Source organism: Chelmon rostratus, chromosome 16 (assembly GCF_017976325.1).
Source record: "Chelmon rostratus isolate fCheRos1 chromosome 16, fCheRos1.pri, whole genome shotgun sequence".
Lineage (NCBI taxonomy): Eukaryota > Metazoa > Chordata > Actinopteri > Chaetodontiformes > Chaetodontidae > Chelmon > Chelmon rostratus.
In genome coordinates, this window is record NC_055673.1 from 15,562,977 (window position 1) to 15,587,292 (window position 24,316).

A 24,316-nucleotide genomic window follows, 5' to 3' on the forward strand; every position below is an offset into this window, starting at 1 on the left:
CACGGATCCTCGAGGCAGATGGGCTAAAACAGAAGAGGCTGCGTTGGCTTCCACTCAGCTAAGAAAAAAACAACACAATGATTCTTCAGTCATGCCAGTAGCTTTGTGAGGCTGTGCTTACTTACAGTGGTGTTTTGAGCTAAAAGCCAGCTTGGGAGCATGTTCAAAATGACTAATGCTACTAATTAGCATTGGATAACACGCTGATGTTAACAGGTAGACTATGATGTTGATTATGTTCACCGGCTCAGCTTAGTGTGCTAACATTTGCTAATTAGCACTAAACACGAGGTAGTGCTAAGCCTACGGATGAGACTGAAGGAAATGACCTTCAGTACACTACAAGTAACAGTTTCACCTGCACAAGATAAAAGTGATCATCAAAGTCACTAGAACTCATTCTGAGGGGAATACGAATGTACGCACCAAAGTTCACGACAATCCAACCAAGGGATGCAGGACACTTCACCAAAAACCACAATTGTCAACCTCATGGCGATGCTATAGGAAAAGAAAGGTCATGCGGCTGATGTCGAAACACTGTATTTTTATGTAAACTACAGTATATAAGTGAAAACGCAGACCTGTTGGTGGCGCTGACAGGAAAGGCCAGAGGATCACCAAAAGTCTGTAGGATTCAACCTCTGGTGAACCTGAATGTCTGTTGCTCAGTCTGGAGCAAAGTGGTAGACCAACTGTGAAAACTTCAGTACCATCCTGACAGCCACGCTGCTAGCATGGCTGAACACTGAGGAGTGAAAAACGCCTGACAAAACCTTGTTTACCAAAGCGGCAATAATTACAGTTTAGCCTCGATTCAACCTCGGCTTAACAAAATGTTTAAAACACAGCGGATGGATTGCAAACCAAATGCTTGTCAGACAGTGGATTAAGAAACACACACATACAAATCCGTGTCTTTAGGGACGCGTCTTAGGTTTTCACACAGCGTGCATCCTTCCCACCAGAGGTCAGACAGCCTTTAAACAGCCAGACAGAGAAGCTGAGCTGAGGAGAGAGCGAAACAAATCATGAACACAGGCAGAGGTGCTGCTGCTGATTGGCTGAAACACTTACAGTTTTAATGAAGGGTGATACATTTAATTTCATTAATTATTGTGAATGCGTGGCTCCAGGTGGGTTAAAGGATATGGCTTGTGATGTTCAGTATTTACTTGTGTGTCAAAAAATCCCATGAAATGCCCAAGTGGTTTAGTCTAGAAAATTACTGAGCTCTTTTTTTTTTTTAATAAAAATTTAAGTATGAATTTGTGACCAGTTTTTAAGTCTTTATTCTTCAGTAGGAACAAATGAATCTTTTTCATGGGATTTGTAGACAAAAAGGATAATATAGAATAACACCACTTATCATTTAAAGTAAAAATGAGTTCAAAATATGAAAACAATAAACAGTGATACAAAATAAAAAGTAATCAACATATGGCCATGCAGCTGTAAGATGTATCCTTTGCTTGTTTGCACCTTTAATCTCAGTTAAATTATCAGTGCACATACAGTGGATTAGTCCATGCTTGGGGTGGTATCAGTCTCAGTCAGTAATCCATTCATTAAATATTCACGTGTTCTATAATTAAAATGGCTCTGACAAGCAGGTCAGATTTTGGAAGAAATCTGATGGATTTCTGTTCCACAGAAGAGGAAAAGACAAATGGCAACATGACAGGGTGAGCGGGCTTCAGGGGGAACATATTCATCCATTTTGATCAACTTCAGCCATAATAATATCAGCGCTATTAGAAAGATAGGTATCTCCAATACTAGTCTGTTTTTTAATGAAACAAATCAAAACACCCACAATTCATGTACAATGATATATCGCTGTCCTAAATGTCGCACCTTTCGGTAAATGCTGTAAGAGGATTTCTTGGAGCTCGGTTTGTCGCTATCAGAAATCATTTCTGCGGAGAACAAGTCCTTTCGAGAGCAAGCTGTTTAAATGCAAATTTGTTTTCCCCTCCTCTCATCAGCCTCCTGGTCCGGACAATAACTTCTCCCCCAAGATTTGTTAAGATGAAAAGGCCTGTAATTTTCTGTCGCTGTGAATCAGACTTTTCAAATTTACAGTGTGTGCGACTGCTAAAGGAAATACTGACAAGCAGCCTGCCTGTATCTTCCCTCTGAGACGGCTGCAGGAAAACGGACTGGGAGGAAGACGGAAAAAAAAAAAAAGGCAAAACCTTGTTCAGCTTTGAAGCTTTCTTGGCTATTACACCACTTTTACACACAAGTCTGACATCTAAATTGCTGCTTTTGACTCTACTATTGTCCTTTAGTGACAATCTGTTACTTCTGGTAAGCAAGCACTACTATTACTTAGATAGAGCATCAGCAGCCCCCTGTTCGGCTACGTGGGCTGCAGCTTCCAGCTGAAGGTGATTTGAGTAAAGAGGTCCTGATATTAGGTTCATATTGAAGGTTTATGGGATATTTGTCATTGATTAAAGCAACTGAAACCATGAGATTACCAACTTTTTTTAATGAATTCTGACCTAGTTTAGATTTTATTACTGACTCAATGTAATTTGCATATGTGCCTTCGCAATAATTGGCTTGTTTTTACAGAACTGGTCTACCACCAAAGAACTATCATTTCTGCCATCTGCTTCTGTGAGCCGCTATCAACACTTTAAAGAAACATGTCCACAAATTTTTCTTCTTTGTTCTGCCGTTGACATTAATTGACAGCCTTTGAAAGCAATTACAGAACCATATAACGTCTCAGAGAACACAAGCTTTTCTCCACTTTCAGCTCCGAGTAAGTACAATACTGACAACTGCTCAATGAGGAAATAACAAGAAATTATGTCCTTTGTCGTTCTCTCACTTGTTCTTCTATCGCTCTAATTCAGCCCCACTGATTTTAACAGTCACTATATAAAGTTGCAGTGTTTTAATTTACCTGTCTTTACTTCTGTCAGTGTGTGTGTGTGTGTGTGTGTGTGCGCGTATAAATGTGTCTCTGCCACATCTGCTCCCGGGGTGAAAGCAACACAAGCGTCATGTCTGGAGAAGCATCATACAAGGCCTTTTGATTGACAGATGGACAGAAGGTCAAGCCGGGCGCTGTGACGGGGCGGTTCGGCTCAGGTGTGCAGGTCAGAGTCCTGAGCTTTGATATTACGAAACCTGATGAAAGCTGTAACCACGTCAAAAGCCACTAAACTTCAGTTTAATAACTGTTGACCTGTGTGAGACCACCGCAGTCTGGACGTGTCTGCAAAGACATTAAACATCAATAAGAATAAATTCAGATTCTAATCAAGCTTACATAAGTGGTGTTTATCTGTATCATTGCAAGTGCTCTGTATTCACGTTAAATTTAAACTGTCATGTTTGAATTCAGTCATATTTCTCAGAGTAGGGTGCATTCTTTTTTGAATTTCTTGTTCTGAATGAATTTAATGAGAGAACATTTTACGCTGATTACCTCCTCCTCAGTGAGAGACTACTATGTACTATAAATACAATCCTACAAAGTCAGTGTTAAATTGCTGACTATCCTTAGAGGTTGCGGTGGATGTGTGTCTTAATATGTTAGCTCTGATTTAAAAAGCAGACTTTAACCTACAATACAGTATTTGCAATACGAAGACAAAAAAAAAAAAATCTACGAGAAACCTTAATCCTTTAAGAAGTCCTCATGTTTTTGAGGAAATGTGTGTATTTAAACACAAGACAGGCAGCACAAATGAAGAAGGCTGTCACAATGTTACTGTTTAACATTTTAGTATGTTGGCTGAAAACACTTTTGAGAGCACCTTCTCAGCCATTTAGCATGCTGTAGGTGTGGAGCAAAAATGTGATGACCACTGGTGCAGCCAGCTTTAATGTATTAACAGCACGTCAGACACCGCGCCAGACGCAGGCTTCACCGAAGAGGAGCCTGGTAATGGAGGGGAAATGTGTGATTTAAGCAGTCCGGCTAATGGATTATAAAGCGGTTGAAAGCGTCAGTTCTCAAGAGTGTGCTGCATTCATGGAACAATACATTTTTTTTCCACATGGCTGTCAATCAGCCATTGAGTGTGTCTCAACAGATTTTCCAGATTTAATGTTGTTATTTAGGTAGCTGGCAGAAATGAGTCAAAAATGAGGATGAGTCAAGAAGGATAATTAACCCTAATCTGGATTTATGAACATATTTTTATGGCATTGACGTAATAGCCAGGGCACGAAGTTGAAAGAGTTTTAAGGGAATAATTTGGGGGAATATTCTTGTTGAGAACTAAATGAGAAGATCAATACCACTCTTATATGTGTCTGTTAAATGTAAAGCTACAGTTAGCAGTTAGTTCTAGCAGCTAGACCTGGCATAAAGACTGGAAACAGGGAAACAGCTAGGTTGCCTTCGTCGAAAGGTAACAAAATCTGCCTACCAGCACCACTAAAGCTCACTAACTAACATGTTACATCTTGTCTGTTTTGTTAAGGTGCTTTTTACTGTGTGCTTAGACAGAGGGCAAAGCAAATTTTGGGGGCGGTGAGATGGCACACGAAGTCAAAGGGAAGACGAGAATAAGCTTTGCCCTGGGAAAATGTTCCGTTTGAGGGAAGGAATCGTGCAAATCCCAGGGCTTTATGACTTCGCCTCACAAACACACTGAGACAAGAGGACAAAGGAGAGAGTCTGCAGGGAAATAATAGAAAGAAGCAGAGTTTCTGAGTTCAATCAGAGGCTGACCTGAACACGCACAGGCACACAGATATGGTCGGTGCGTCCGTTGCAAGCTATCTTATGGCAAACATCTGTGCGGCTCATACGTTGGCTGTTAAGCAGATAAACACAAATTTAATGGTTTATTGTAACATGGAAACCCTGTGACCCTTTGGTATTGAGCTTTAACAATATGACAACTTACAAACCCTTTACAAGTGCTGTATTGCTAAATGGTACTTAAAACACTGCTCTATAAAAAAACATAATTATCACTAATTCATTTGTCAGACAGTGTATGTGTTCATGCACATATGCACTCCATTAATGTGTGTATATGTGTGAGCAGGTGTGTGGTCCTGCACGTGTTTAAACGCATGTTTGTCAGTCAAACATGACCATTTAAACCAGCTATGCGACACCCCTCTCTGTTCGCTATCGCTCCGCTTTGTGAAACAGCAAAATCCATTTCTCACGACTCGCTCTACATCCTCCTCCCCGAGTGTGTCGACACAGGAGGTGATCGAAGCAGAGCCTCTATGAAGTCCCTGCACTGTCAGTTTCCCACTGTTTTCTACCACAAAAGAGAAGCGACACACACACACACACACACACACACACACATGCGCACACACACGTCCAATGTGTCAGAGTCATACGTAGGATTGTGCTTCACTTTTAGGACGTTGTGATGGGTTTTTTGTTCTTCTTAGAATCTGAACAAGCTGTATTTTGTTTGAGTAACATCTCTCCTAAGCAGAAAACGGGCTGATTCTTCTGATTATCAAAGGAGGATACAAGCAGGAAAGATAATCTCCTGTGAAAATCTGAGTTAATGATGTATGAAAATAAAACCAAAACCAAAATTGAACTAAAATGTCTGGATTTGGACTAAGATTTATGGAGATCTAATGGCAGAAAGCATGTTTTCATTAGTGTATCATCACCTGAAAAAAATAATTGTTGTGTTTTCGTTACCTTAGAATGAACTCTTTATATCTACAGAGGGGGCAGGTCCTCTTCCGTTTCTACGGCAGCCTAGAATGGACAAACCAAACACTGGCTTGAGACCACCATCGCACCGCCACCATAGATTCTCCAAAATGCTTGGAAAGGGAGGGGTGAGGTGAGGGGTATTTAGTTGGTTACAATCTACAACCTCAGCACTAGATACCACTAAATCTGACACACCAGTCCTTTAATCACAATGTCTAACAACATTCTGACTAACAAGATAAAGTGGCTCTGTTTTAGGTCTCCACCATCTCCTGATCTGTCTCTTTACCTGCTAAATGCTCTGCTACATCCACTAGCTAGCTGCTAACATCTGGCTATTTGGTGCTGAGCAGGTGAAGTACATGGTTGTCTTTATAAAGAAACACTTTAAACCAAAACAGTAAATCTGGAAGCTGGAAAACCAAAACAATCAGCTGAAAGATGCTCAAATGCTCAGTAGAAGTGAGGGGAACTGAGAAATTGGATGATCATCACCATGACCAAGGAAAAAGGCGAAGGGTTAGATGCACAACTTGACTCAGGGATGATGAATTTGAGGCCAGCAGTACATTTATACAGTGTGCTGCACTGGCAGGGACAAATGTTCTTGTCTCTTTTTTGCCTTTTGGCAATTCTATTTCAAGCTGTATTTTCCCTAGTAGTAACTTGTTGACAGTTTGAAGTGATTTGCCATTACCTGTCAGTCTGTTGTGTCTCTTTGTGCCCCTGAGTTTTTGTTACCTCTCTCTCAGTCTGGGGGGAAATTAGGTGAGTGTGTTCTTCGTCTCCACACACAGACTTAAGTGTCTGCTTACTGCAACTGTCACTGGGGTAATTAAGTGGTTCCTTGCGCAGTAATTGCCAATTTAATCTTCTGTGCTCATGTCCTGATTTGTAGTGCCGGATCTGTCAGTCAAGCTGGGCGTGGTTTCCATGGGGATAAGGGAAGCGTAGTAGTCATTCACTTCAACCAATGGCCAAAGTAAATTACCTGTAGCCTCCTAAACAGGGGTTGCTATGGAGAGGCAATTACCCTAAACTGTAATTGTGCCACACTAATGTGTCAGGCCTTTACCCTTAAATTAATTGGGTTTTTCTCTGTGAGAAAAAATGTGTTGGAGTAAGCAGCGGATGCTTGATTCTAGCAGTCATGACTCTTCTGAGTGGCAAAGGGGAAACATGATTGGTGTACAGGGTATGTGCAACTGTGAAGGAGTGTGTACATACTTTATCTTGTGGCCACATGATACTGTCATCGTAGACACACAATGAATCTGAAGTGTCAGCTTTCAGATGGGATCCCTTCCACTTGCTTCCTCTTTAGCACTTCGTCACAGAGACCCAGGTGCATCCACACCATCCTTCAGGCGTAGCCCCACTTCCTTTCCCTCAAGACCACCTGTTCAGCTCACTAACACACACACACACACACACTCACAGCTCCCTCAGGTAATGCTTACATTATGACACAGGTGACTTGAGACGCACTGACCGGCACCAGTGTAGATGCTGATCCAGTCTGACATGCCGTCCTCGCAGTGAGTATGAGTGGGAGTGAATCCTTGTTTTGATCCCCATTAATTTTATTTCTCAGCTAAAGATGCTGGAAAGTGGGCCACCAGTGGAGAAAACAAGCCCTGCTTCATTCTCCATTCACTGCGTGGATTAAATCAGCTCTCATCACTGCTGATCTGCCGTGAGGAATGGGATTAATCAATCGGAGACAGTACATCTATCCGCAAATTAAAAATGGTGCTCATCACTGAACACGTAGCTCCATGGCTCCGGTGTTATTTTGGTGACATGTTGAGTGGGCGGCTTTCTCTCAATAAGAGAACATCAATCATGCAAACCTCAGATGTCTGAACTGACCAGTTTATGGAACGTGTCTCAAGAGGAAATATGAGGCATTGCTAGAAAACATAAATGAATAAACGTGTGGGTTGGTTTGAGCATTAAAAATGACTGTGAGGAATTTTATAGTAGAGATGACTAGGTGCTCTTAGACAAACGTGCGTTAATGCGTATTATTTTTGCAGCTCAAACAGAAACAACATAGAAAATAACACAGATAAGATCTCTTAACCATGCTTTACTGCCAAATGTGATGAATCCACCATCATTTCATCTTAAGTCTGTATGATTTATTCAGGTTATGTCTTTACAGTTATGCCAGTGGCTCCACACACTCAAACCTCTGACTGGATCAGTACAATGTCAGTTAATTGTTTAGTTGACATGGGATTTAATCACTACTGTTCCTCACAGCAGATTGTACCAACAAAGACAGAAACTTCAATGATGATGAAGATTTTTGGGTGTGAAAGAATCAAGAGGTTTTTGGCTTTGGATCAGAGTGATGGTCACTGATCAGATGTTTGTGATTTATTTGATTAATATGAATTGTCCAATATTTAATGAACAGTCTCGCTTACAGTGGATAAGAGCTGGATGTTTTAGTAGACGCTTCTTTCATCCTCGATGCCGAACAGCTCTGCTGGGAGCCATCTTCTCTGTCTTGATCTGAAAAAGATGCAGCAGAGATTATAAAAATCAAATAGACGGGTACAGCGGTGGATTTCGTGTACCTCACAGGCACGTAACGTATTTGAAATCTATGTTGTGTGAATTGACTATACCAGGAGCTAAAACACACATGACACCATGTGTCAACTAAAGGCTTATATTTATAAAATGCATTCATCTGCTGTCATTATCATTATCATAAATAAAGAAGAAGACAAAGATTTCTTATTCCAGATTAAGGACAAAAGCATATATTGAGTGATAACTTCAAAACAGAAGTTATGATGGCTACATAGAATACAATATAGGTTGTAACTAACAGTTTTTGGAAGAGTGCGTGATACAAACTCTTAACCTAGCTCCACTGTGTGTACAAAGTAAACACTAAAGTGTGGAGTAATCAGTCAGCATCTTATTAAAACATACATAATTAACCACTCATAAATGAATTAAAAAATCAAATTAATGTTGCACATTCAATCTTTAATTAAATTTCCATGGTTTTCAGGGGAAGTGAAAATGACTTCTCAAGAACTTCAGAAGCCATGATTGGTCTGATGCAATTTGCACATTTAACTTGGCATGCTGAGCATTTCTTTACCTTCATGCATTTCAGTGTTATCAAACATTTTCATTACACGGCAACATTAGAACTAAATGCCTTCATGAAGTTATTCAGAGCCCATGTGCAGTATGACTACAGCGGTCATTTCACATTATAAATATATGTCTTAAAAGAAGTTCATCTCAGTTCATCTTTTCATCCACCACGGCTCCAATACAAATTTAGTCTGAGTGAGAGATCAATGTGGAGATGAAATCTAAGGGGTACATATGCTGTTTTTACTATACACTTTTGACCTGAACAAATCCTTATTCTGCAGACTTGCTTATTCAACACTGATGCTGTGTTGCTCTTTGCTGCCCTCACATGCCTCTCAAAGGAACTTTCTTCACCTTTTGTGCAGTGTGTGCACACACACCTCAACAAAGGCTGCATCACCAAACACTGCCTCCGTGAATCGAAGAATGTCTGAGCTGAAAATCAGCATGCATTCGTTCTTGCTGGGGGCTGATGTGGTTGATGTGACTGTACAAATGCATGGAATGTTCCAGACTCACCTCTCACATACACAAATTTAAAATGGATCCCTCCGCTGCAGCTTTCCATTGCAGACAGAGATTGAATTGCCACATACAAGATACATATCTGTTGCTCACCTGAGCCACTGGTTTCCAAAGCGAGGTAACCATCCAACAAAGAGCTGAACCCTGTCAACCCTCCCATGGCAGCATAAGGGACATCCCTGCCTATGGGCTGACCGCGTGCCTCCCTTTCTGTTTTTGTCTCAACCTGGCACAAAAATAATGCGATTTCAGTTAAAATTATGTGAAGCGTGCAAGTTTATGCTGAGGACATGTGTAGCAATATTGTAAACCTATAGCGTGTCTAGAATCAGTCTGATTTATTTTACAGCAGGGACCTGTGTTTGATATTTGACTCTACTCACTAGGGTCCGGTGGGCAGAGCTGGGCTGGCCACATCCACAGGTGTAGGTGCTCTGGAACCCAGAACAGGAACTGCCTGAAAAATGAGTCATTAGGAAACAGGTATGTGACAATCATTTTGAACATTAACTGTACATATCGCCATTTTTAACTAGGCTTCCTATTTGTGTTTCTTGGTATCTAGGATCTTTTATCTGTTTTTTTCACAGTATATCTTAATAAGGTCTCTACCTCAATGTATTTCTGAGTTAAAGTAAAGGTTGAATGAATGAATGAATGTGATTCCATCTGGCTAAGATATTAGAGTTAATTTGGGCTAAAGCGATTTTAGACTCACACTTTTTGCAGAAGTGGCCAGCAGCCTCACTGTGATCGTGAGGTAAGTGCTTACACCTGCAGCGAACAGGGTTTGGTCCAATCCGGGGAACATACCGGTAGGCAGGACAACGACATCCTTTGACCTGGCATTGTAGAGCGATCGGTCTCTCAGAGGGAGCCACTTCAAAGTCAGTCTTATGTTGCTTGTACCTGAACAAAATTACATTACTCCAAAATGTGTTTATTTATGTACATCTATGTGTGGTGGAGTGTAGGGAAAAAGGATGATTTCATGTGTCATTGAGTAATGTACTACCTATGTGTACAGAAGCACTGTGTCTCAGGGCCGATGAGTTTGCAGTCGATGCCTCCTGGGACCCCAAAGCTCACATATAGCCTGTTTTTCACTCGCTGAGGGACCACCTTCCTCTTGTACTCCTCATATTGCTCTGGAGTGAACAGCTTTCCTCCATCATCAACACCCACAGTCCTTGAAAAGACACACCACCAATAAAAGCAAGATGTTTGTATATAACTTTTAGAGTGTTATTGCAGCACTTGTTTTGTACTTTAACAATTATTTCCTCTGTAACAGTTAGTTATCATTAACTTAGCTCTAGTTGTCTTTTGTTGATGGCTTACTCCCAAGTGAAATCCCTCTCGAGTTTAGCTAGTCAGGAGATAAACCCATACAGTCTAATGTTGAGACAAACCTTCTGTACTCCCAGTAGTCATCCACTGCTTTTAGAGCTGATTTGTCGAGATATATTGTCTCCATTGTTAAAAAGCCGGTAGCTGGTTATAGTTAAAATTGCAGCAAACACCTTTCTGTTTACCTCCAGCTTTTATGTTGTCAAGGCAATGGTTGTAGCCGAGATGTCCCTCTAACGGTCGCAAAGTGAAGTGCAAACACAGGCACGCACGCACGCACGCACGCACACACACACACACAGAGAGAGAGAGAGAGAGAGAGAGAGAGAGAGAGAGAGAGAGAGAGAGAGAGAACAACGTAAGAAAAGTGAGTGCATCCAAACCAACATTAAGCTAGCTAGTATTAACATTAGCAGCTAACTCATGTAGCTTAGCTAACACCCTGAACACTGTTTCCACAAAGTTTGCTGGCTAATGTTACTTTAGCGCGATATATATTGCTTTTATTGTTTAGACCCATTAATTGTAACCTAACAGTTTAGCTTCACGTAATATTACGACGCTGTTTTTTCTTTTCTGTCGTGCAAAATTGCGAGAGAACGAGCAGCACGAATACATTTCCCACAATGCCGCAGCAATGACGCACGCAGTTGACGTTCAGGGGAACCATGACAGTCAGCACAATTGCATGCCTGAAATTGTAGCCACCGACTTTGGTTTTTCGAGACTGTGGAGCGGGAAGCCGAAATGACGCCCAAGAGTGCACACACGTCTTTTCAATAAGCTTGGCCGCTAACTTGTGTGAAACAGACAGCGGGCAGCTCAAGAAATCTGTCCCAGCGACAACAACGGCAGCCCGCGGTTGCCAAACAACAAGCATCATTCAGTGTCAGCCAGAGTCAGCAGCTGGAGCTCTCCGGCGCCGAGTCCCTGCCTTTCCGGAGCCCGTCAATTCTTGCTTCGACCTAAAGGTAGCTTCAGAGGCAACACGCGGAGGTAAATTATCTGCTTGTCGTGGGGTTTGCTACATTGCCAGGTGATATTTTGAGTTATTGTGGACCGTCAAATTTTAGCCTTGCCGAACTAACATGTCGGGCTAACATGAGATAGTGGAGTTGGAAGCAGCTTCAGCCGAGCTTGAGTGTCTGCCAACGATTGTTCTAAAAATTAATTTCAGGTGTAAAAGTCCGTAAAGTAGGTATCCGAAAGTAGTTAATCTTTCATTTGTCACCCATTGACGATTAAGCGGTGGTCTGTTTACTTTTCACGGATGTGTGTAACTTGACATTGTGTAATCACAATCTCAAGTTCATCGGGTCAAAAAGCTTTGGTTTGGGTAAGGAGTTTGGTGTGTATGTTTATGTTGCTGGACTATCATATCATCCACAATACCTACTGCAAGCGTTTTATTTTATGTACATCTTACAGCTTAACATTATTGATGTGTCCGTTTTTAGTTTATGCTCTAGAGCAGGCATCTCAAACCGGTTCCATAAAGGGCCGCGTGGCTGCAGGTTTTCATTCCAACCCAGGAGGAGCACATCAGGCCAACCAATCAACATCAATGGATCACTTAGTGATCAGCTGATGAATTGATTCCAGCCTGGTGTGTTCCTCCTTGGTTGGAATGAAAACTTGCAGCCACGCGGCCCTTTATGGAACCAGTTTGAGATGCCTGCTCTAGAGGCCAGTTAGTGACCCACAAACTGTCGAATCTCAGATCGGGTTGTCAATGTATAACCTTCAGATCAGATGTTTTGACTGACACTGTGTGCCTTATCTCTGTCAATCATCACATTGGGTGAACTATATTTAAACAGTCCCCTAGCCAAGTGGAACATTCACTGTCTGAAGCCGTGGCCTAAATGGTGTGCCTTGCCACAGAACAATGATCGGGCCTGGTGAATAGCCTGACATGACAGTGTCTGAATACCAAAACCTCTTCTGGTTGTCATCAAGTGTCAGCGCTTTGTGATCTGTTGACTGACATATGGAGCGCTCAGAAAACAAGCCTGGAGGTTCATTGGTTTCTGCCCCAGGTCCTGCAGTAGCTGACCCATCTGTTAACACAGCACCTTCAACAGAACGTTTTAACTCCAGCCTGAAATTTTGACTGTACTCAATCCCTGCATGTCATGCATAATGTGTGTGTGTGTGTGTTTGGTTTGGTTGATTCTTTTAAATGTATAGCACTTTGGCAAATAGCTAAAACTGAAGTTAGTGTGTCTTCTGTGAGCATGTAATGAAACAGGAAACTGTTTGACATGGGCTTCCAGGATGTCACACATTTCAAGTTTAGAACATGACCTTTAAAATGTTTTTCAGCTTCTTATTGAAACCAAAAGCTAAAAGCTGCAATACCTTATGTGAGTTGTTGAGCTTTGCTTATGGTTTCAGCTGTTGCTTTCATGATGCCTCTACATTTTTCCCCTCTAGATCTTGCCTGCTGATACATAGTAGCACCTAGGTCGTAGGAAGGACATGTGAGTGTGTGTGTGTTTGGTGGGGGGTTAGAGAATGAGGAGCATTGCTAAACAGATTCTGTTACCTTTCTTTTCATAATTAATTCCCTCATTCACTGTCCCCTCTCTGACCTCAATAGAAAGTGACACTCCCACACCCAAGAGAGGGCGCAGAGAATGAACTTGGTGACAAAATTGTGAAAAGTGAGAAACAAGTCTAATTTCCTGTGCATGGTGCGCTCACCGGCTATTTGTCAGTCAAAATAACCTTTTGTGGTGGTGGGATTAGAGAATGAATGCCCTCTCTGCTTCCGCCTGATTCTGTTTCTCCCTTTCTGGAGCTGCAAAGTGGGTCCCATGAAATCTAAACTGGTAATCAGGTTTCTGGGCTAAGAGGGCTGAAAAACATTTGTTGATGAGTGAGCTATGATGCATGCACCCTGACCCAAAGTCTGACTTGAATAATAGCTATTAAGTTTAAGAAGCCACTTTGATGTAGCCACCAGCTCTTTGCCAATAATGATGAGGTGGATTTTGTTCTTCATCCAACACATGCTGTGGCGTTTGTGCATCTGTTGGAAAATCTCTGCATTCATCCACCCAAAAATCCTCACATTCATTATTAGTAAAAACCATAATGCTCAACAGGGCTGTGAGCGCAGTATGAATTAACAGAAGAAGCTACTCGAATAACTTTTGAAGTGGTTTTTGGTGTATATATATATATATACTTCCTTTTTCCAATTTATGACATTGCAGCGCTGCACAATGAAAATGCAAGCATCATAAAATAATCTCTAAGAGTTGACAATAGTAAGTGTTTCTCTTGTGTGTCTTTCTTTTTGTTAATTTTATCTTTTTTTCTATCTCAGTATATTTCTCCAACATAGTCAGCAATGTCTGCGGTTCCCCTGCCTGAACGCCCAGTCTGCATTGGTGACTTTTTGGAGTTAGACATCTTACAACCAAAACACCTCTTCAAAAACCCCTGACTGCCAGTGTCTGTGGGCATCCGATTCCTTCCGGTACTACTTCCTGGCCTCTGCAGTTGCACAACTTTCTCACCTCCTTTTAGGGGCAGGATGCTTTAGTGGAAAGAGAAACTTACTTGGCTGAATGGGTATCAGGCAAGCACATGTTCTGCTGGAGTTAACTTGAAGCACTGAATCCACACCGGCTCTGTATATGTTTTGTAGTGGATTTTGACCTGTGACTCCTCCTTGGATACAGACAGCAGAAAAGAGAATTTCGCTGTAGTAATTGACAATCGCTCTATAAAATTATTGGTGTATTGGCATCCAAGAAGGGACCTTCGTGCCTCGCCAGCTCCCCCTCCCCTTCGCCACCCACAGTACCATGCTGGGTGCACTCCTGCGGAGGAACATGTCCCAGAAGCTGAGTGTGCTGCTGCTGGTATTCGGCCTGGTGTGGGGACTTATGCTGCTGCGCTACACTGTGCAGCAGCCTCGCCATCAGAGCAGCGCTGAGCTACGTGAGCAGATCCTGGAGCTCAGCCGGCGATACGTCAAGGTCCTGACAGAGGAAAACCAGATTGCACCAGGTGGACCACAGGGGACCTCCATGGCAGGTTATGGTATGTATTTAAGAAGAAGTCAATAATGCTGTGCAATACAGGGGCTACTACTCTCTTTCCTGCACATAAAATTACTTGATCAATCCTACATTCTGTGTTTTATAGTTGTTAAAAAGCATTCTGAAGCATTGATTTGTGTTTGCTTTTCCTTCCTTCTCTTACCTTTGCACGCAGCTGATCTGAAGAGGACTATAGCTGTGTTACTGGACGATATTCTGACACGGCTGGTCAAACTGGAGGGGAAAATCGAGTTGGTGGTGAATGCCTCCTCCACTAACACCTCCCACACAGCAGGGGGCATCCTTGCCTCTGCTGCCGCTGCCCTACAGAAATCCTCAAAGCAGGAGACACCTGGCAGCCACCCAGGGACGTCACGTCTTCATCCACATATCCCTAATAGGCCTCAGCCAGATCAAGGAGCATAGTCTTGATAGACGTATTGATTTTTTTTTTTTTAGCACATCACACTTTTCCAGCATTTATCACTGATGTAACAACATCAGACAAGTGTAAAGCAATAGTTTGACATATGGACATCCAGGGGATGTTTCTCATAAATGTTCAACCTACGCCGAGGGAAGAAGGAGGACTTCTTTATGCTCTGTCCTATCATATGCTGATATTTATTTATTTTTTACCAAGGCTATCCACATTTTTTATATTTGCATTGTTGATTTTATTTAGCTCAAATGTTAGCATTTTTATAATGCCATAATTGAACCTTATGACTGTGACGGCAAATGCAGAGAGGTAGAAACACATTTGAACTAAACCTGATTCTCATAAGGTCTTATCAGAAAAATGGCTAAAATGCTCCTGTACTTACAATATAAACTATTTTACAATACTGCTTCAACATATCAAGATGCTGAATGAAACAGTAGTAGTTGATAGTTAGGACAGCTTATATAGCTGTGTAGATGATAACTATATTTCATCATTTTTGGCTGGTTCAGTTGTTAAATACTATACTGAATAAGATTCTACTTTTGGCGTGCTCGTATAGTTTTGAGGATCACTGAATTGTACAGTTCACCTGTAAGAGATAATCCAAAGAATGTTATTTGCACTCCCTCTGAAGGGAGTCTAAATGTGTATTCATACTTGCTGCAAGACAGTTTTATTTTTATGCAGAATATGATGGGATGATGCCTATTATGCCACTGTAAACATGAGCGTGTGTGTGCTTTGTCTGGGTTGAAATCCAATGGGTCCCCGGTTGAGAAATGTTTTAATTTGGGTGTGGAGCACATTGAATGTACTGTGTAGTCAGTCTTTAGCCCTGTATTGCTGTTAAGACGACTCACATACTACTTACACATGTTCAGGGTTCATGTTGCACTGTGACTTTAAAGATTTTCTAAAAATACTGGGCTCATCCAACTTTGACTTGAAGGATATTTTAAAGGGGTGGGTGTAATGCTTTGGAATAGTCATTCTTCCGGTGTTGGTCCTGAGTGTGGTTCCTGAGCGATGGCATAAATGTTCTTTGCTTCATAACGCTTAAGTAGAGAAGATGGCAAGCCAGTCAGCTGCTGTGAGATAGCTTTACTAATAAATTGACCTTGTGGAAAAAATATTCTCACCCCAGTTAAATCAGTTTTTATATCTGATGCTCCACCTAGTCCCCACACATTAAATGCGTTCAAAAAAACATGCCATTCAGGAGATCTTAGTTTTGACATCATGTGCCTCACAAGACAATAAATCCAGTTTTACTTGCTTCTGTTCTAAGTTTAAAGATGTGTGTATGCATAAGTGAATGTTTCAAGGTGAGTTTTCTCTTCATTCAGGTGTTACTGACCCACTTGAGGAAGGCTTCTGCCTGATGTTATAGCCAAATCGTGTCTAACTGTGGACAGAGTTGGAAAGTAAAAATCAACTCAAGCACTGTACTAAAGTACAACTTTGAGGTACTTTCTCTTGAGTGTTTTCATTTTATGCTGTTTTTTCCCCTTCTCCTCTGGTGTATTTACGTGACAGCTGGTAAGAGTTAAGGATTTTACATATATGGAAATTGTCAGCTAATAAAATATGACCCATTCTTGACGACTAAGCTACCCGACAGAGTAGAGATGTTAAAATTAGCTCGATCTCAACCAGCGTCATCATTTAAATGCTGCTTACAGAATAATGTGCCACAAATGTCACTTCAGTGACATGCAGTACATGACAACTAAATGTCTGAGGTAGATTATGAAAAGCAGGGCTTTTACTCCCTCCGATCATGGGACACACAAGTTGAAGAAAAACTCAACAGGGTGTGTTATGAGACGTTTAGGTACGCCAAGTTTTTGCATGAAGGGGGCGTGGGGGACAAGGCGGGACGTGACGTCAGGATCTGCAGCACATAAACATAACACCCACTTCACACGCCATCTTCTAGCTAGTAACCGGCCACGGTGAAATATTGTGTTCAACCCCAGTGCAGTGTATTTCTGTCAAAATACTCGTTTGCTTTAGCTATACTGAACAATGAGTGATATCGAGGATGGGAATTATGAAGGACGGGTAAGTGGCTACATCGAATGATTTCAAATATCTCCCTTTCTTCCTTTTCCTTCTGTGTGGCTACCGATAGAGAACGCTGTAGGCAAATTCAGCACCGACGCTAACGCTAGCTAATGTAAGAGCTACATTCGAGCTAACGTCAAATTAAGAGCTAATCGTTGACGTTAGCTTTACGTGCTTTGTTGGCTAGAGTTACGTGACATGTGCTACAGAGAGGCAGAGAAGTGCTTCGGTTTTGCCTCAAGACAACAGTGTCCACCGAAGTATTTTGTACATGAGCGTTTCCCGCTCTGCTAGCAAGTCTGCTGCAACCAGACTGTTTAATAGTCGCTATCTGAAAAATCGCCCTGCTTATCATTACACCGCAATATTTGCAAATTGTCCTACATTCGAGTTGTCAGTTAAACGTATAGCTCCTGACTCATTCGCTTATGAAATTAGTTACGGGCTATCTACGACGTTAACGTTATGTATATCGTCCTTTTTGCAGCCATTGTTAATTTGGGCAACCGAAGTATTTGTTAACCTGATGTAGAATTTCATTAAATTAATGCTAGTTTTCGTCCTAAGCATCTCTTCCTTCCCTGCTTTCACCCTTTTATTTAGCAAATTGAAGCATTGCTACATCATAATATCTAAGCTCTTTACTTGTAACCATGTAGCTTAAATTGTTGTAACTTTTTTCATTTACATAATTTCTGAAATATTAAAACTTATTCTAGAAACAATGTAATTGTGCTGCATTCAATGTTCCTTTCATTTCATTTAAGATATTCTCTTCTTTCCTTAAACCAATGATTTTTAATTTTATTGAATGTTCTTTTTTCATTAAGGTTATTGATCGTGAAGGATTTGAAGAGTTTTATCCAAGAATGATGAAGAAAAATTTCAAGATAAAAGAAGGCTAATGAAAACATGTACAGAGCAGAACATACTAGTGGAGAGGGAGGAAATGTGACGGAAGGATGGTGTGAGATAGAAGCGCTTGCAGTGTAATGGCTAAAATGAAACCGGTTTCAGTTTGGGTGAAGAGAGAAAAACTGACCTGGAATCAGAAAATGAGAAAACTGAAAAAAGAAGAATGAAGAAGGATAGAAATCCTGAGAGAAGGGAGTAGCGTGTAAAGAATCTGGAAGAATGAATGTGTCCCTAGGTTAAGTAAATATACTGTTTGTGTCACAAATGTCTTTTCTTTACCATGTTGCCTTTATTTATGTAACATGAAATGCATGTTTTGTTTTCCCCCTAATGGCCGCGTGCACATGGAAATAAACTTGTCATGTACATTTGATTTGTATGGTTAATGATAAGCCACATTGTAAACCAAAGATTTATTTATTGAAATGATAAGATTACTAACCCTTTCCTCCACAGTATAATAGCTGTGCATTTTAGACAGGTGTACTGTGTGTGTTCAACATACTCTATCACATCTCACTACTCTGTGTTTGATTTTTCTATCTGCATAAAGAAATAAATGTCTTTGCCAATGAGAAAATTGTTAACATGCTGCTGTGGCAATAGGGGTCACGCTCCCCATCTAAATCGGATCATGGGAGTCCAGCTCGGGTCAAGTCGGAGAGCAGGTCCGGCTCCCCGAGCCCATCCCGGGCCTCCAAACGGTCTGAGTCCAGATCCCGTTCTCGGTCAAAATCTAGGTATGTATTTGCCATTTTATTGTAGCCTTTGTTTTATTGTGATCACATTATCTTGCAAACAAATGAATGCCCATTAGAGGCTGAAATATGTCACTCAATTCCCGAATGCTTTGAGGCTTCCTTTTCCCTCTCTTGTCTGTCACTGGTTGTCATCTATAACTCATCTGTTGTGTACCAATAAATTCAGTGTCTTCTGCATCCCTTTCAGGTCTCGTTCTAGGCGGCACTCACACCGCCGCTGTAGCCGTTCGCGCTCACGGTCCTATTCCCATCGGAGGAAGTCCCGCTCTCGTTCCTACAGCCCTGAGTACCGCCGCAGGCGAAGCCAGAGCACTTCCCCTATGTCGAACCGGCACCGGCACACTGGCAGCAGGGTGAGTGTGATGAGATCTGAAGATAAAGTGACGTACAATAGGCTGTAGCGGGTAAACCAAATGACACTTTGTGTATGCCACACACAGTTATATGGTGTTGGTACTGACATTGTGAACAGATTATTCAGAGTTTTGGGGAGATTGGCTTCTTGCAGATATTAGTCTGTAATTAGTCAGGACATGGCATATACTGTATAACCTGTTACTTAAAAGATTGAGTACAAAGGTCAATATTTGGGAAGAGAATAAAATCTGTAAGTTAAAAAAAATAAATTCAAGTCAATTTTATATATAAGAAGGCTTGGATTTAGAAACTTAGGTTTACAGCCATTAGATTTAATGCTACATGGTTTCACAATCATCAGGCTAATCTCCTCAAAACTGTGGTATCCTTATTAAATCTCATTGTTTAAGCACTCTGTCTCTTTATTTAGACAAATCACAGTGGCTATAGCTAGAAAAAATGATGTGACAGTTGTTTTTAACATTGTGGGAAACCACTCTTAAATGACATTTAATAACCCCTTTTTTATTAACCTTGCCCTCCTTTCATTATATCAACAGAGCCATGACTTGACAAAAGAAGCATACAGTCATGGCGGTGATGCAGATGTTAGGGTATGTAGACGTTCTAACATATTTTGGACAAAAGCCATGTAATGTTGTGTGTGTGGGGGTAACAAGAGCTGCTCCTAGTGTAATATGAAATATACAAAATGCAACTATACCAGAGTATAATAACAATTAAGGTAATTCATTCACTCAGACTGGATGAGGGAGAAAAGGGTAAATGTGACCTGGTGGAGATCAAATAGAACTGGATATATTCAGACAGTGGGGCTGGTTTGCAACCAGTTACATTTTACACATTTTGTTATCTGCAATGTGCATTGGATCACCTACAGAATTAATGTACATTTCGTAAGGCTGGTGCAAAATGGGCATTAGCCAGCTCATCAATACTTACAAAAGCATGCTATCATTATTTAAATTGCTACATGTTAATTTTCTTACATAAATACGTATATGTGGATGATTTTAGGTGTGTGTATATGCAGTTTTCATGCATTTTAGTAATGTGCTGTATCTGTTTGATCATGATAACAACTAGGAACATTTGTTTGGATGAAATAATAAACTAAATATGTATACTTCAAGTCACTGCATTCTAAAACTTTCCTTCAACAGTGTGACTGATAATAATGATTTACTCAAACTGCTATGGGAAAATGGAAGCTCAGACATGTTTGGGGAAAAAACATGTTTACACTGGAAATCATTGATGTGTGGTCATAAATTAAGTCAGGCAATAATAAATAAGACCTTTTTTCTTTTTGCAGCACCGCAGACCACTGTTAGTGTAATGTTAATAGTGTTTATAGTGCACTGCTGCTGCACAAGGTCCATGTGATCATACAAAGCAGGACTTATATCAGACTTTCAAAGCAAGCAAATGGGTGTAGTCCTATGTGTAATTGTACCTGGGGCACTTTTTTTGAAAGCTGTTGAAGGGGTTATTAAAGCTGTCATCGTTTATCCATCGAGCATTTACTGTTGAACTGGTACAACTGGAGATGCTTGGAGGGTATGGTTCTGGCAACTCATTGCAAAAATGTATGTAGATTCTTACCTCTTAGTAGTAGTAACCCAGTGACTGCCTCAGATGTGAGCCCTAATATGAGAGCAGGCATGGAAAAACTCAGCAGGAACAGCTGGGGCTATACCGAGTAGTTTAGTCTTTTCATTCTGTTTAAACCCAGTATTTTTTGGCAGTTGCAGATTAAGTTTGGGCTACACTAATATTAGTGTTATACCATTTGTAGTATTAGATTCCACTGGCTGCAGTGTAGGATAGTTTCTGACTTGTGTGATACAACTAACAGTAACTCCAGAGCGTTGTTGAGTCCAAAAGTAAAATTTTATTGAAAAAAGATTTTTAAAATTCACAACACAATTTTATCAAATGAAATATTCTGCTTCAATTCATATTTGTTGCCATTTAGCCTTTCAAAAACCAGCATTTTCACTGTGGTCAAAAAATTGTATGCTCTCCCACTTGCTGCACACAAACGGTGGCATGCACCTTTATTGCCGAAGCAGAAACTGCTGGGACTGAAAAATGAAGCCAGTGCGAAGAGCCAAAAGCTGTAGTTCCTTGAATGGCCACTTGAAGCTGACTCCAAAAGCGAGTCAATCCTTGTAGACTCTCATATTAAAGCTGTACAGGAGAAACAGGCTTACAGCCCTGTGCAAAAAAAAACGGTTTTGGTCTCAATAGCTAATTTTATTTTTAGGTCATGACAATTGTATAGGGGTGAATTAATATATAACTTGTTAGAATTTCATGCATAATGTTTTCTTTTTTTTGACATATGCATTATGACAATATGCATTTGAAGCTTTATTTGAAAACTTCAGTAGAGGCTTTCGAATGCAAAAAAAAAAAAAAAAAAAGAAAGTACATTTGGTGCAGCCCTAGAGGCAGCCAATATATAAAGGAGGTTATTAAAAGTAGGAAATGAATTCAGTATATTTTCTTGGTGCATTGTTGTTCCCTGTGCTTGAGTTTTGGAGCGGTATACCCCAGCAGTCTATGTGCACAGTGCATTGAACATGCAAAATGCTGCCATGTGCATGAAGGCGCATGTTTTGCATACCAAATCCAGTACATGGATTTTGTATGTGAAGCATTAGATGGATCAACTCTGACCCTTATTGTTGACCCTTCCAGGCAAACCCTGATCCCAGCACATGTCTGGGGGTGTTTGGCTTGAGCCTGTACACCACAGAGCGTGACCTGAGGGAGGTGTTTTCACGCTATGGTCCTCTGGCAGGGGTCAATGTGGTGTATGACCAGCGCACAGGTCGCTCCCGTGGCTTTGCCTTTGTTTACTTCGAGAGACTTGAGGATTCCAAAGAGGTATGGCAAGTGTTTGTGGTTTTGTTTATTGGTCAGATAGCCAATGATCTTCTGCTCAGGTTTCAAAGACTTACTTATTTTCTGTCTTTTGATGCAGTTAATTGCATTCATCTAGTGTATGAAGTGTAAAATATTCCCTGGTTAGATGGCAATGAAAAGTGGCATGGTCTGAAGATCTGAGAGTAAAGGTTCTTGTCATAAAGTAGCCATTGTATTGATCTTGGATCTTGGATACCACCTCAAAGTATGGTCATTAGCAACTACATATTGTTTGGCACTTTGTTTTCATAGTAGTACATGGGCGTTCAAAGGTCTTTCCCTTCAGATAATGCCACTCAGGTTTTTTATTTAGATGTGATTGCATAAGTAAGCCACTAGGTGTCTGCCTTGCCACAAAGTCCCTCATTCTGCAGTCAGGCATGCCATAGCAAGGGGTTACAGTGTGTAATGTAGGTGGGCTTTTGTGAATTAAATGAGTTTTATCGAAAAGCTTTCATTAGTTTGATAACACCTTTTGTCTTCTCCTGCTTCTTGTGCTTCCCAGGCAATGGAGCGAGCCAATGGCATGGAGCTGGACGGGAGACGCATCAGAGTGGATTATTCCATTACCAAACGTCCCCATACCCCCACACCAGGAATCTACATGGGCCGACCAACTCAGTAAGATCAACACTAATGTCAAATTTCCCAAACCTATCGTGTGACATTGCATATTCCTCTCATGGTTGAAATCTCTAAAAGCACAAATGTGCATCTGAGCCATCAGAAATGGGGGGAAAAAAAACCCAAATTGGGACGTTGAAATATTTGTTTTTTAGAGCTTGCTCAAATAATTTTTGTATCTAATTGTACATCTTGTCTTGAAACACATTCGTGATTAGTATCAATTTATTTCAGTGCTGACATAGTGATGTGTTTTTCAAGAGATAAGACACCTGGGAGTCACGGCCTTGTTCTTATTTCAACAGCAATGGTGGTGGGGGTGGCAGCAGCGGTAGCAGTAGGAGGGGGAGGGACTCATACTATGACCGTGGTGGGTATGACCGCTATGACAGATATGATGAGTATGACTATAGGTATAGGTGAGTAATAATTTTCTATTACAAAGTCAGCGTCGATCTGTTACGTGGGAGAAAATGTATTAAGTTTTCTTTGTCTCTGTGCAGTCGCAGGCGCTCTCCATCACCCTACTACAGTCGATACAGGTCTCGCTCACGGTCTCGCTCCTACAGCCCACGTAAGTGTGAAAAGAAATACATACAATAGAAAGCTTGACTAACTGCATCTATTGTATCATCTTCAGACATGAAATCAGACCACTGCGAGTATGCATATTTAAACAGATTTATGTACCTTGATCACAAGTGAAAGCAGATTGATTTTTTTTTTATGTTAATTACTAATGTACTTGCAACCCGATTAATACAAATGTCATATTTTCCTTTTGCAGGGCGATACTAAGTTGCTTCTTCCAACCTTCATCTTCCCTCCAATAATTGATGGTGTGTGATTCATCAAGGTGTTTCTGAGGGGAACATTTTGAATTAGCATGTCCATATCAGCAGAACTCTTTAAGTTTGAGGTCGTTCTTGTTTACATGCAATAGATGTCTTAATTTTTTAGACGCTTTGATGCATCTGTGTTGAGTGTGGGCAAAGAACGGTTACTGTCACTTCATTCTTGGACTCGCATCCTTCCTCTGCAGCAGCTATACCTGTTTTCTGTCCAGTGATGGTTAATGAGGGCTGTTGCGCTGATCACCGGCACACAGTTCTTGTCATGAAGGGGAAAGAAAAGTAGGTTATATTAAATAATGGTGGCACTTAATTTTACAGCCTGTATTAAGTGAGTAAATGTAGTACACTCTAAAGATTAATCCCAACATTACATAGCACTAACTGAGCTTACCGGTAAGTAGCAGGTAAATTGGGCTGTAAAAAGAAGTGTTTCCAGCAGTCAGTGGTTGGTTCTCTGCTTACATTCAGTCACATTTGTTTAGTTTTTTGTCAAGTTCCTCCAGAGAGTTGTATTATCATGTATTACTTTTTTTTATTGTTGTTTCTTTGTATGGAAATACAAATATGAGAACTCCAAAGTTTGTAATGTGTTTTTCTGACTTAAT

The 24,316-nt window shown here is 40.9% G+C and overlaps 3 protein-coding genes across 6 annotated transcripts; 2 read left to right on the forward strand and 1 right to left on the reverse strand.

The window, feature by feature from the left end:
* Nucleotides 1–8,089: 8,089 nt before the first annotated feature.
* fam221a (family with sequence similarity 221 member A) lies at nucleotides 8,090–10,802 on the reverse strand. The gene is made up of 6 exons (XM_041956050.1): nucleotides 10,738–10,802; nucleotides 10,341–10,514; nucleotides 10,044–10,234; nucleotides 9,709–9,782; nucleotides 9,419–9,551; nucleotides 8,090–8,194 (listed from the first exon to the last, which is right to left on the reverse strand). Exons 1-6 carry the CDS (start codon nucleotides 10,800–10,802, stop codon nucleotides 8,103–8,105), a joined length of 729 nt encoding a protein of 242 aa, XP_041811984.1. The 3' UTR covers nucleotides 8,090–8,102.
* A 539-nt stretch (nucleotides 10,803–11,341) lies between these two features.
* ccdc126 (coiled-coil domain containing 126) lies at nucleotides 11,342–16,721 on the forward strand. 4 transcript variants are annotated; one of them, XM_041955386.1, is made up of 5 exons: nucleotides 11,342–11,671; nucleotides 13,112–13,158; nucleotides 13,278–13,341; nucleotides 14,010–14,731; nucleotides 14,906–16,721. In XM_041955386.1, exons 4-5 carry the CDS (start codon nucleotides 14,494–14,496, stop codon nucleotides 15,154–15,156), a joined length of 489 nt encoding a protein of 162 aa, XP_041811320.1. In that variant the 5' UTR covers nucleotides 11,342–11,671; nucleotides 13,112–13,158; nucleotides 13,278–13,341; nucleotides 14,010–14,493; the 3' UTR covers nucleotides 15,157–16,721. The 4 variants fall into 4 exon arrangements, with proteins under 4 accessions (XP_041811320.1, XP_041811319.1, XP_041811318.1 ...); XM_041955385.1 differs by lacking the exon at nucleotides 13,278–13,341; XM_041955384.1 differs by lacking the exons at nucleotides 13,112–13,158; nucleotides 13,278–13,341.
* A 373-nt stretch (nucleotides 16,722–17,094) lies between these two features.
* tra2a (transformer 2 alpha homolog) lies at nucleotides 17,095–24,283 on the forward strand. Its single transcript, XM_041955640.1, has 9 exons — nucleotides 17,095–17,242; nucleotides 18,767–18,900; nucleotides 19,109–19,274; nucleotides 19,839–19,892; nucleotides 22,006–22,194; nucleotides 22,739–22,854; nucleotides 23,163–23,276; nucleotides 23,361–23,431; nucleotides 23,645–24,283. The coding sequence occupies exons 1-9, from the start codon at nucleotides 17,207–17,209 to the stop codon at nucleotides 23,653–23,655; spliced, it is 891 nt and encodes a 296-aa protein (XP_041811574.1). The 5' UTR covers nucleotides 17,095–17,206; the 3' UTR covers nucleotides 23,656–24,283.
* The last annotated feature ends 33 nt before the right edge of the window (nucleotides 24,284–24,316 follow it).

Coding starts and splice junctions, on each gene's coding strand:
- tra2a (XM_041955640.1), top strand. CDS start 17,207: ATGAGTGATATCGAGGATGGGAATTATGAAGGACGG. Junction 17,243..18,766: donor ATGGGAATTATGAAGGACGG/GTAAGTGGCTAC, acceptor CTGTGGCAATAG/GGGTCACGCTCCCCATCTAA. Junction 19,275..19,838: donor ACCGGCACACTGGCAGCAGG/GTGAGTGTGATG, acceptor TTATATCAACAG/AGCCATGACTTGACAAAAGA.
- ccdc126 (XM_041955386.1), top strand. CDS start 14,494: ATGCTGGGTGCACTCCTGCGGAGGAACATGTCCCAGAAGCTGAGTGTG. Junction 14,732..14,905: donor GACCTCCATGGCAGGTTATG/GTATGTATTTAA, acceptor CTTTGCACGCAG/CTGATCTGAAGAGGACTATA.
- fam221a (XM_041956050.1), bottom strand. CDS start 10,802: ATGGAGACAATATATCTCGACAAATCAGCTCTAAAAGCAGTGGATGAC. Junction 10,515..10,737: donor GACTACTGGGAGTACAGAAG/GTTTGTCTCAAC, acceptor TGTCTTTTCAAG/GACTGTGGGTGTTGATGATG. Junction 8,195..9,418: donor TTTGGAAACCAGTGGCTCAG/GTGAGCAACAGA, acceptor CATCTTTTTCAG/ATCAAGACAGAGAAGATGGC.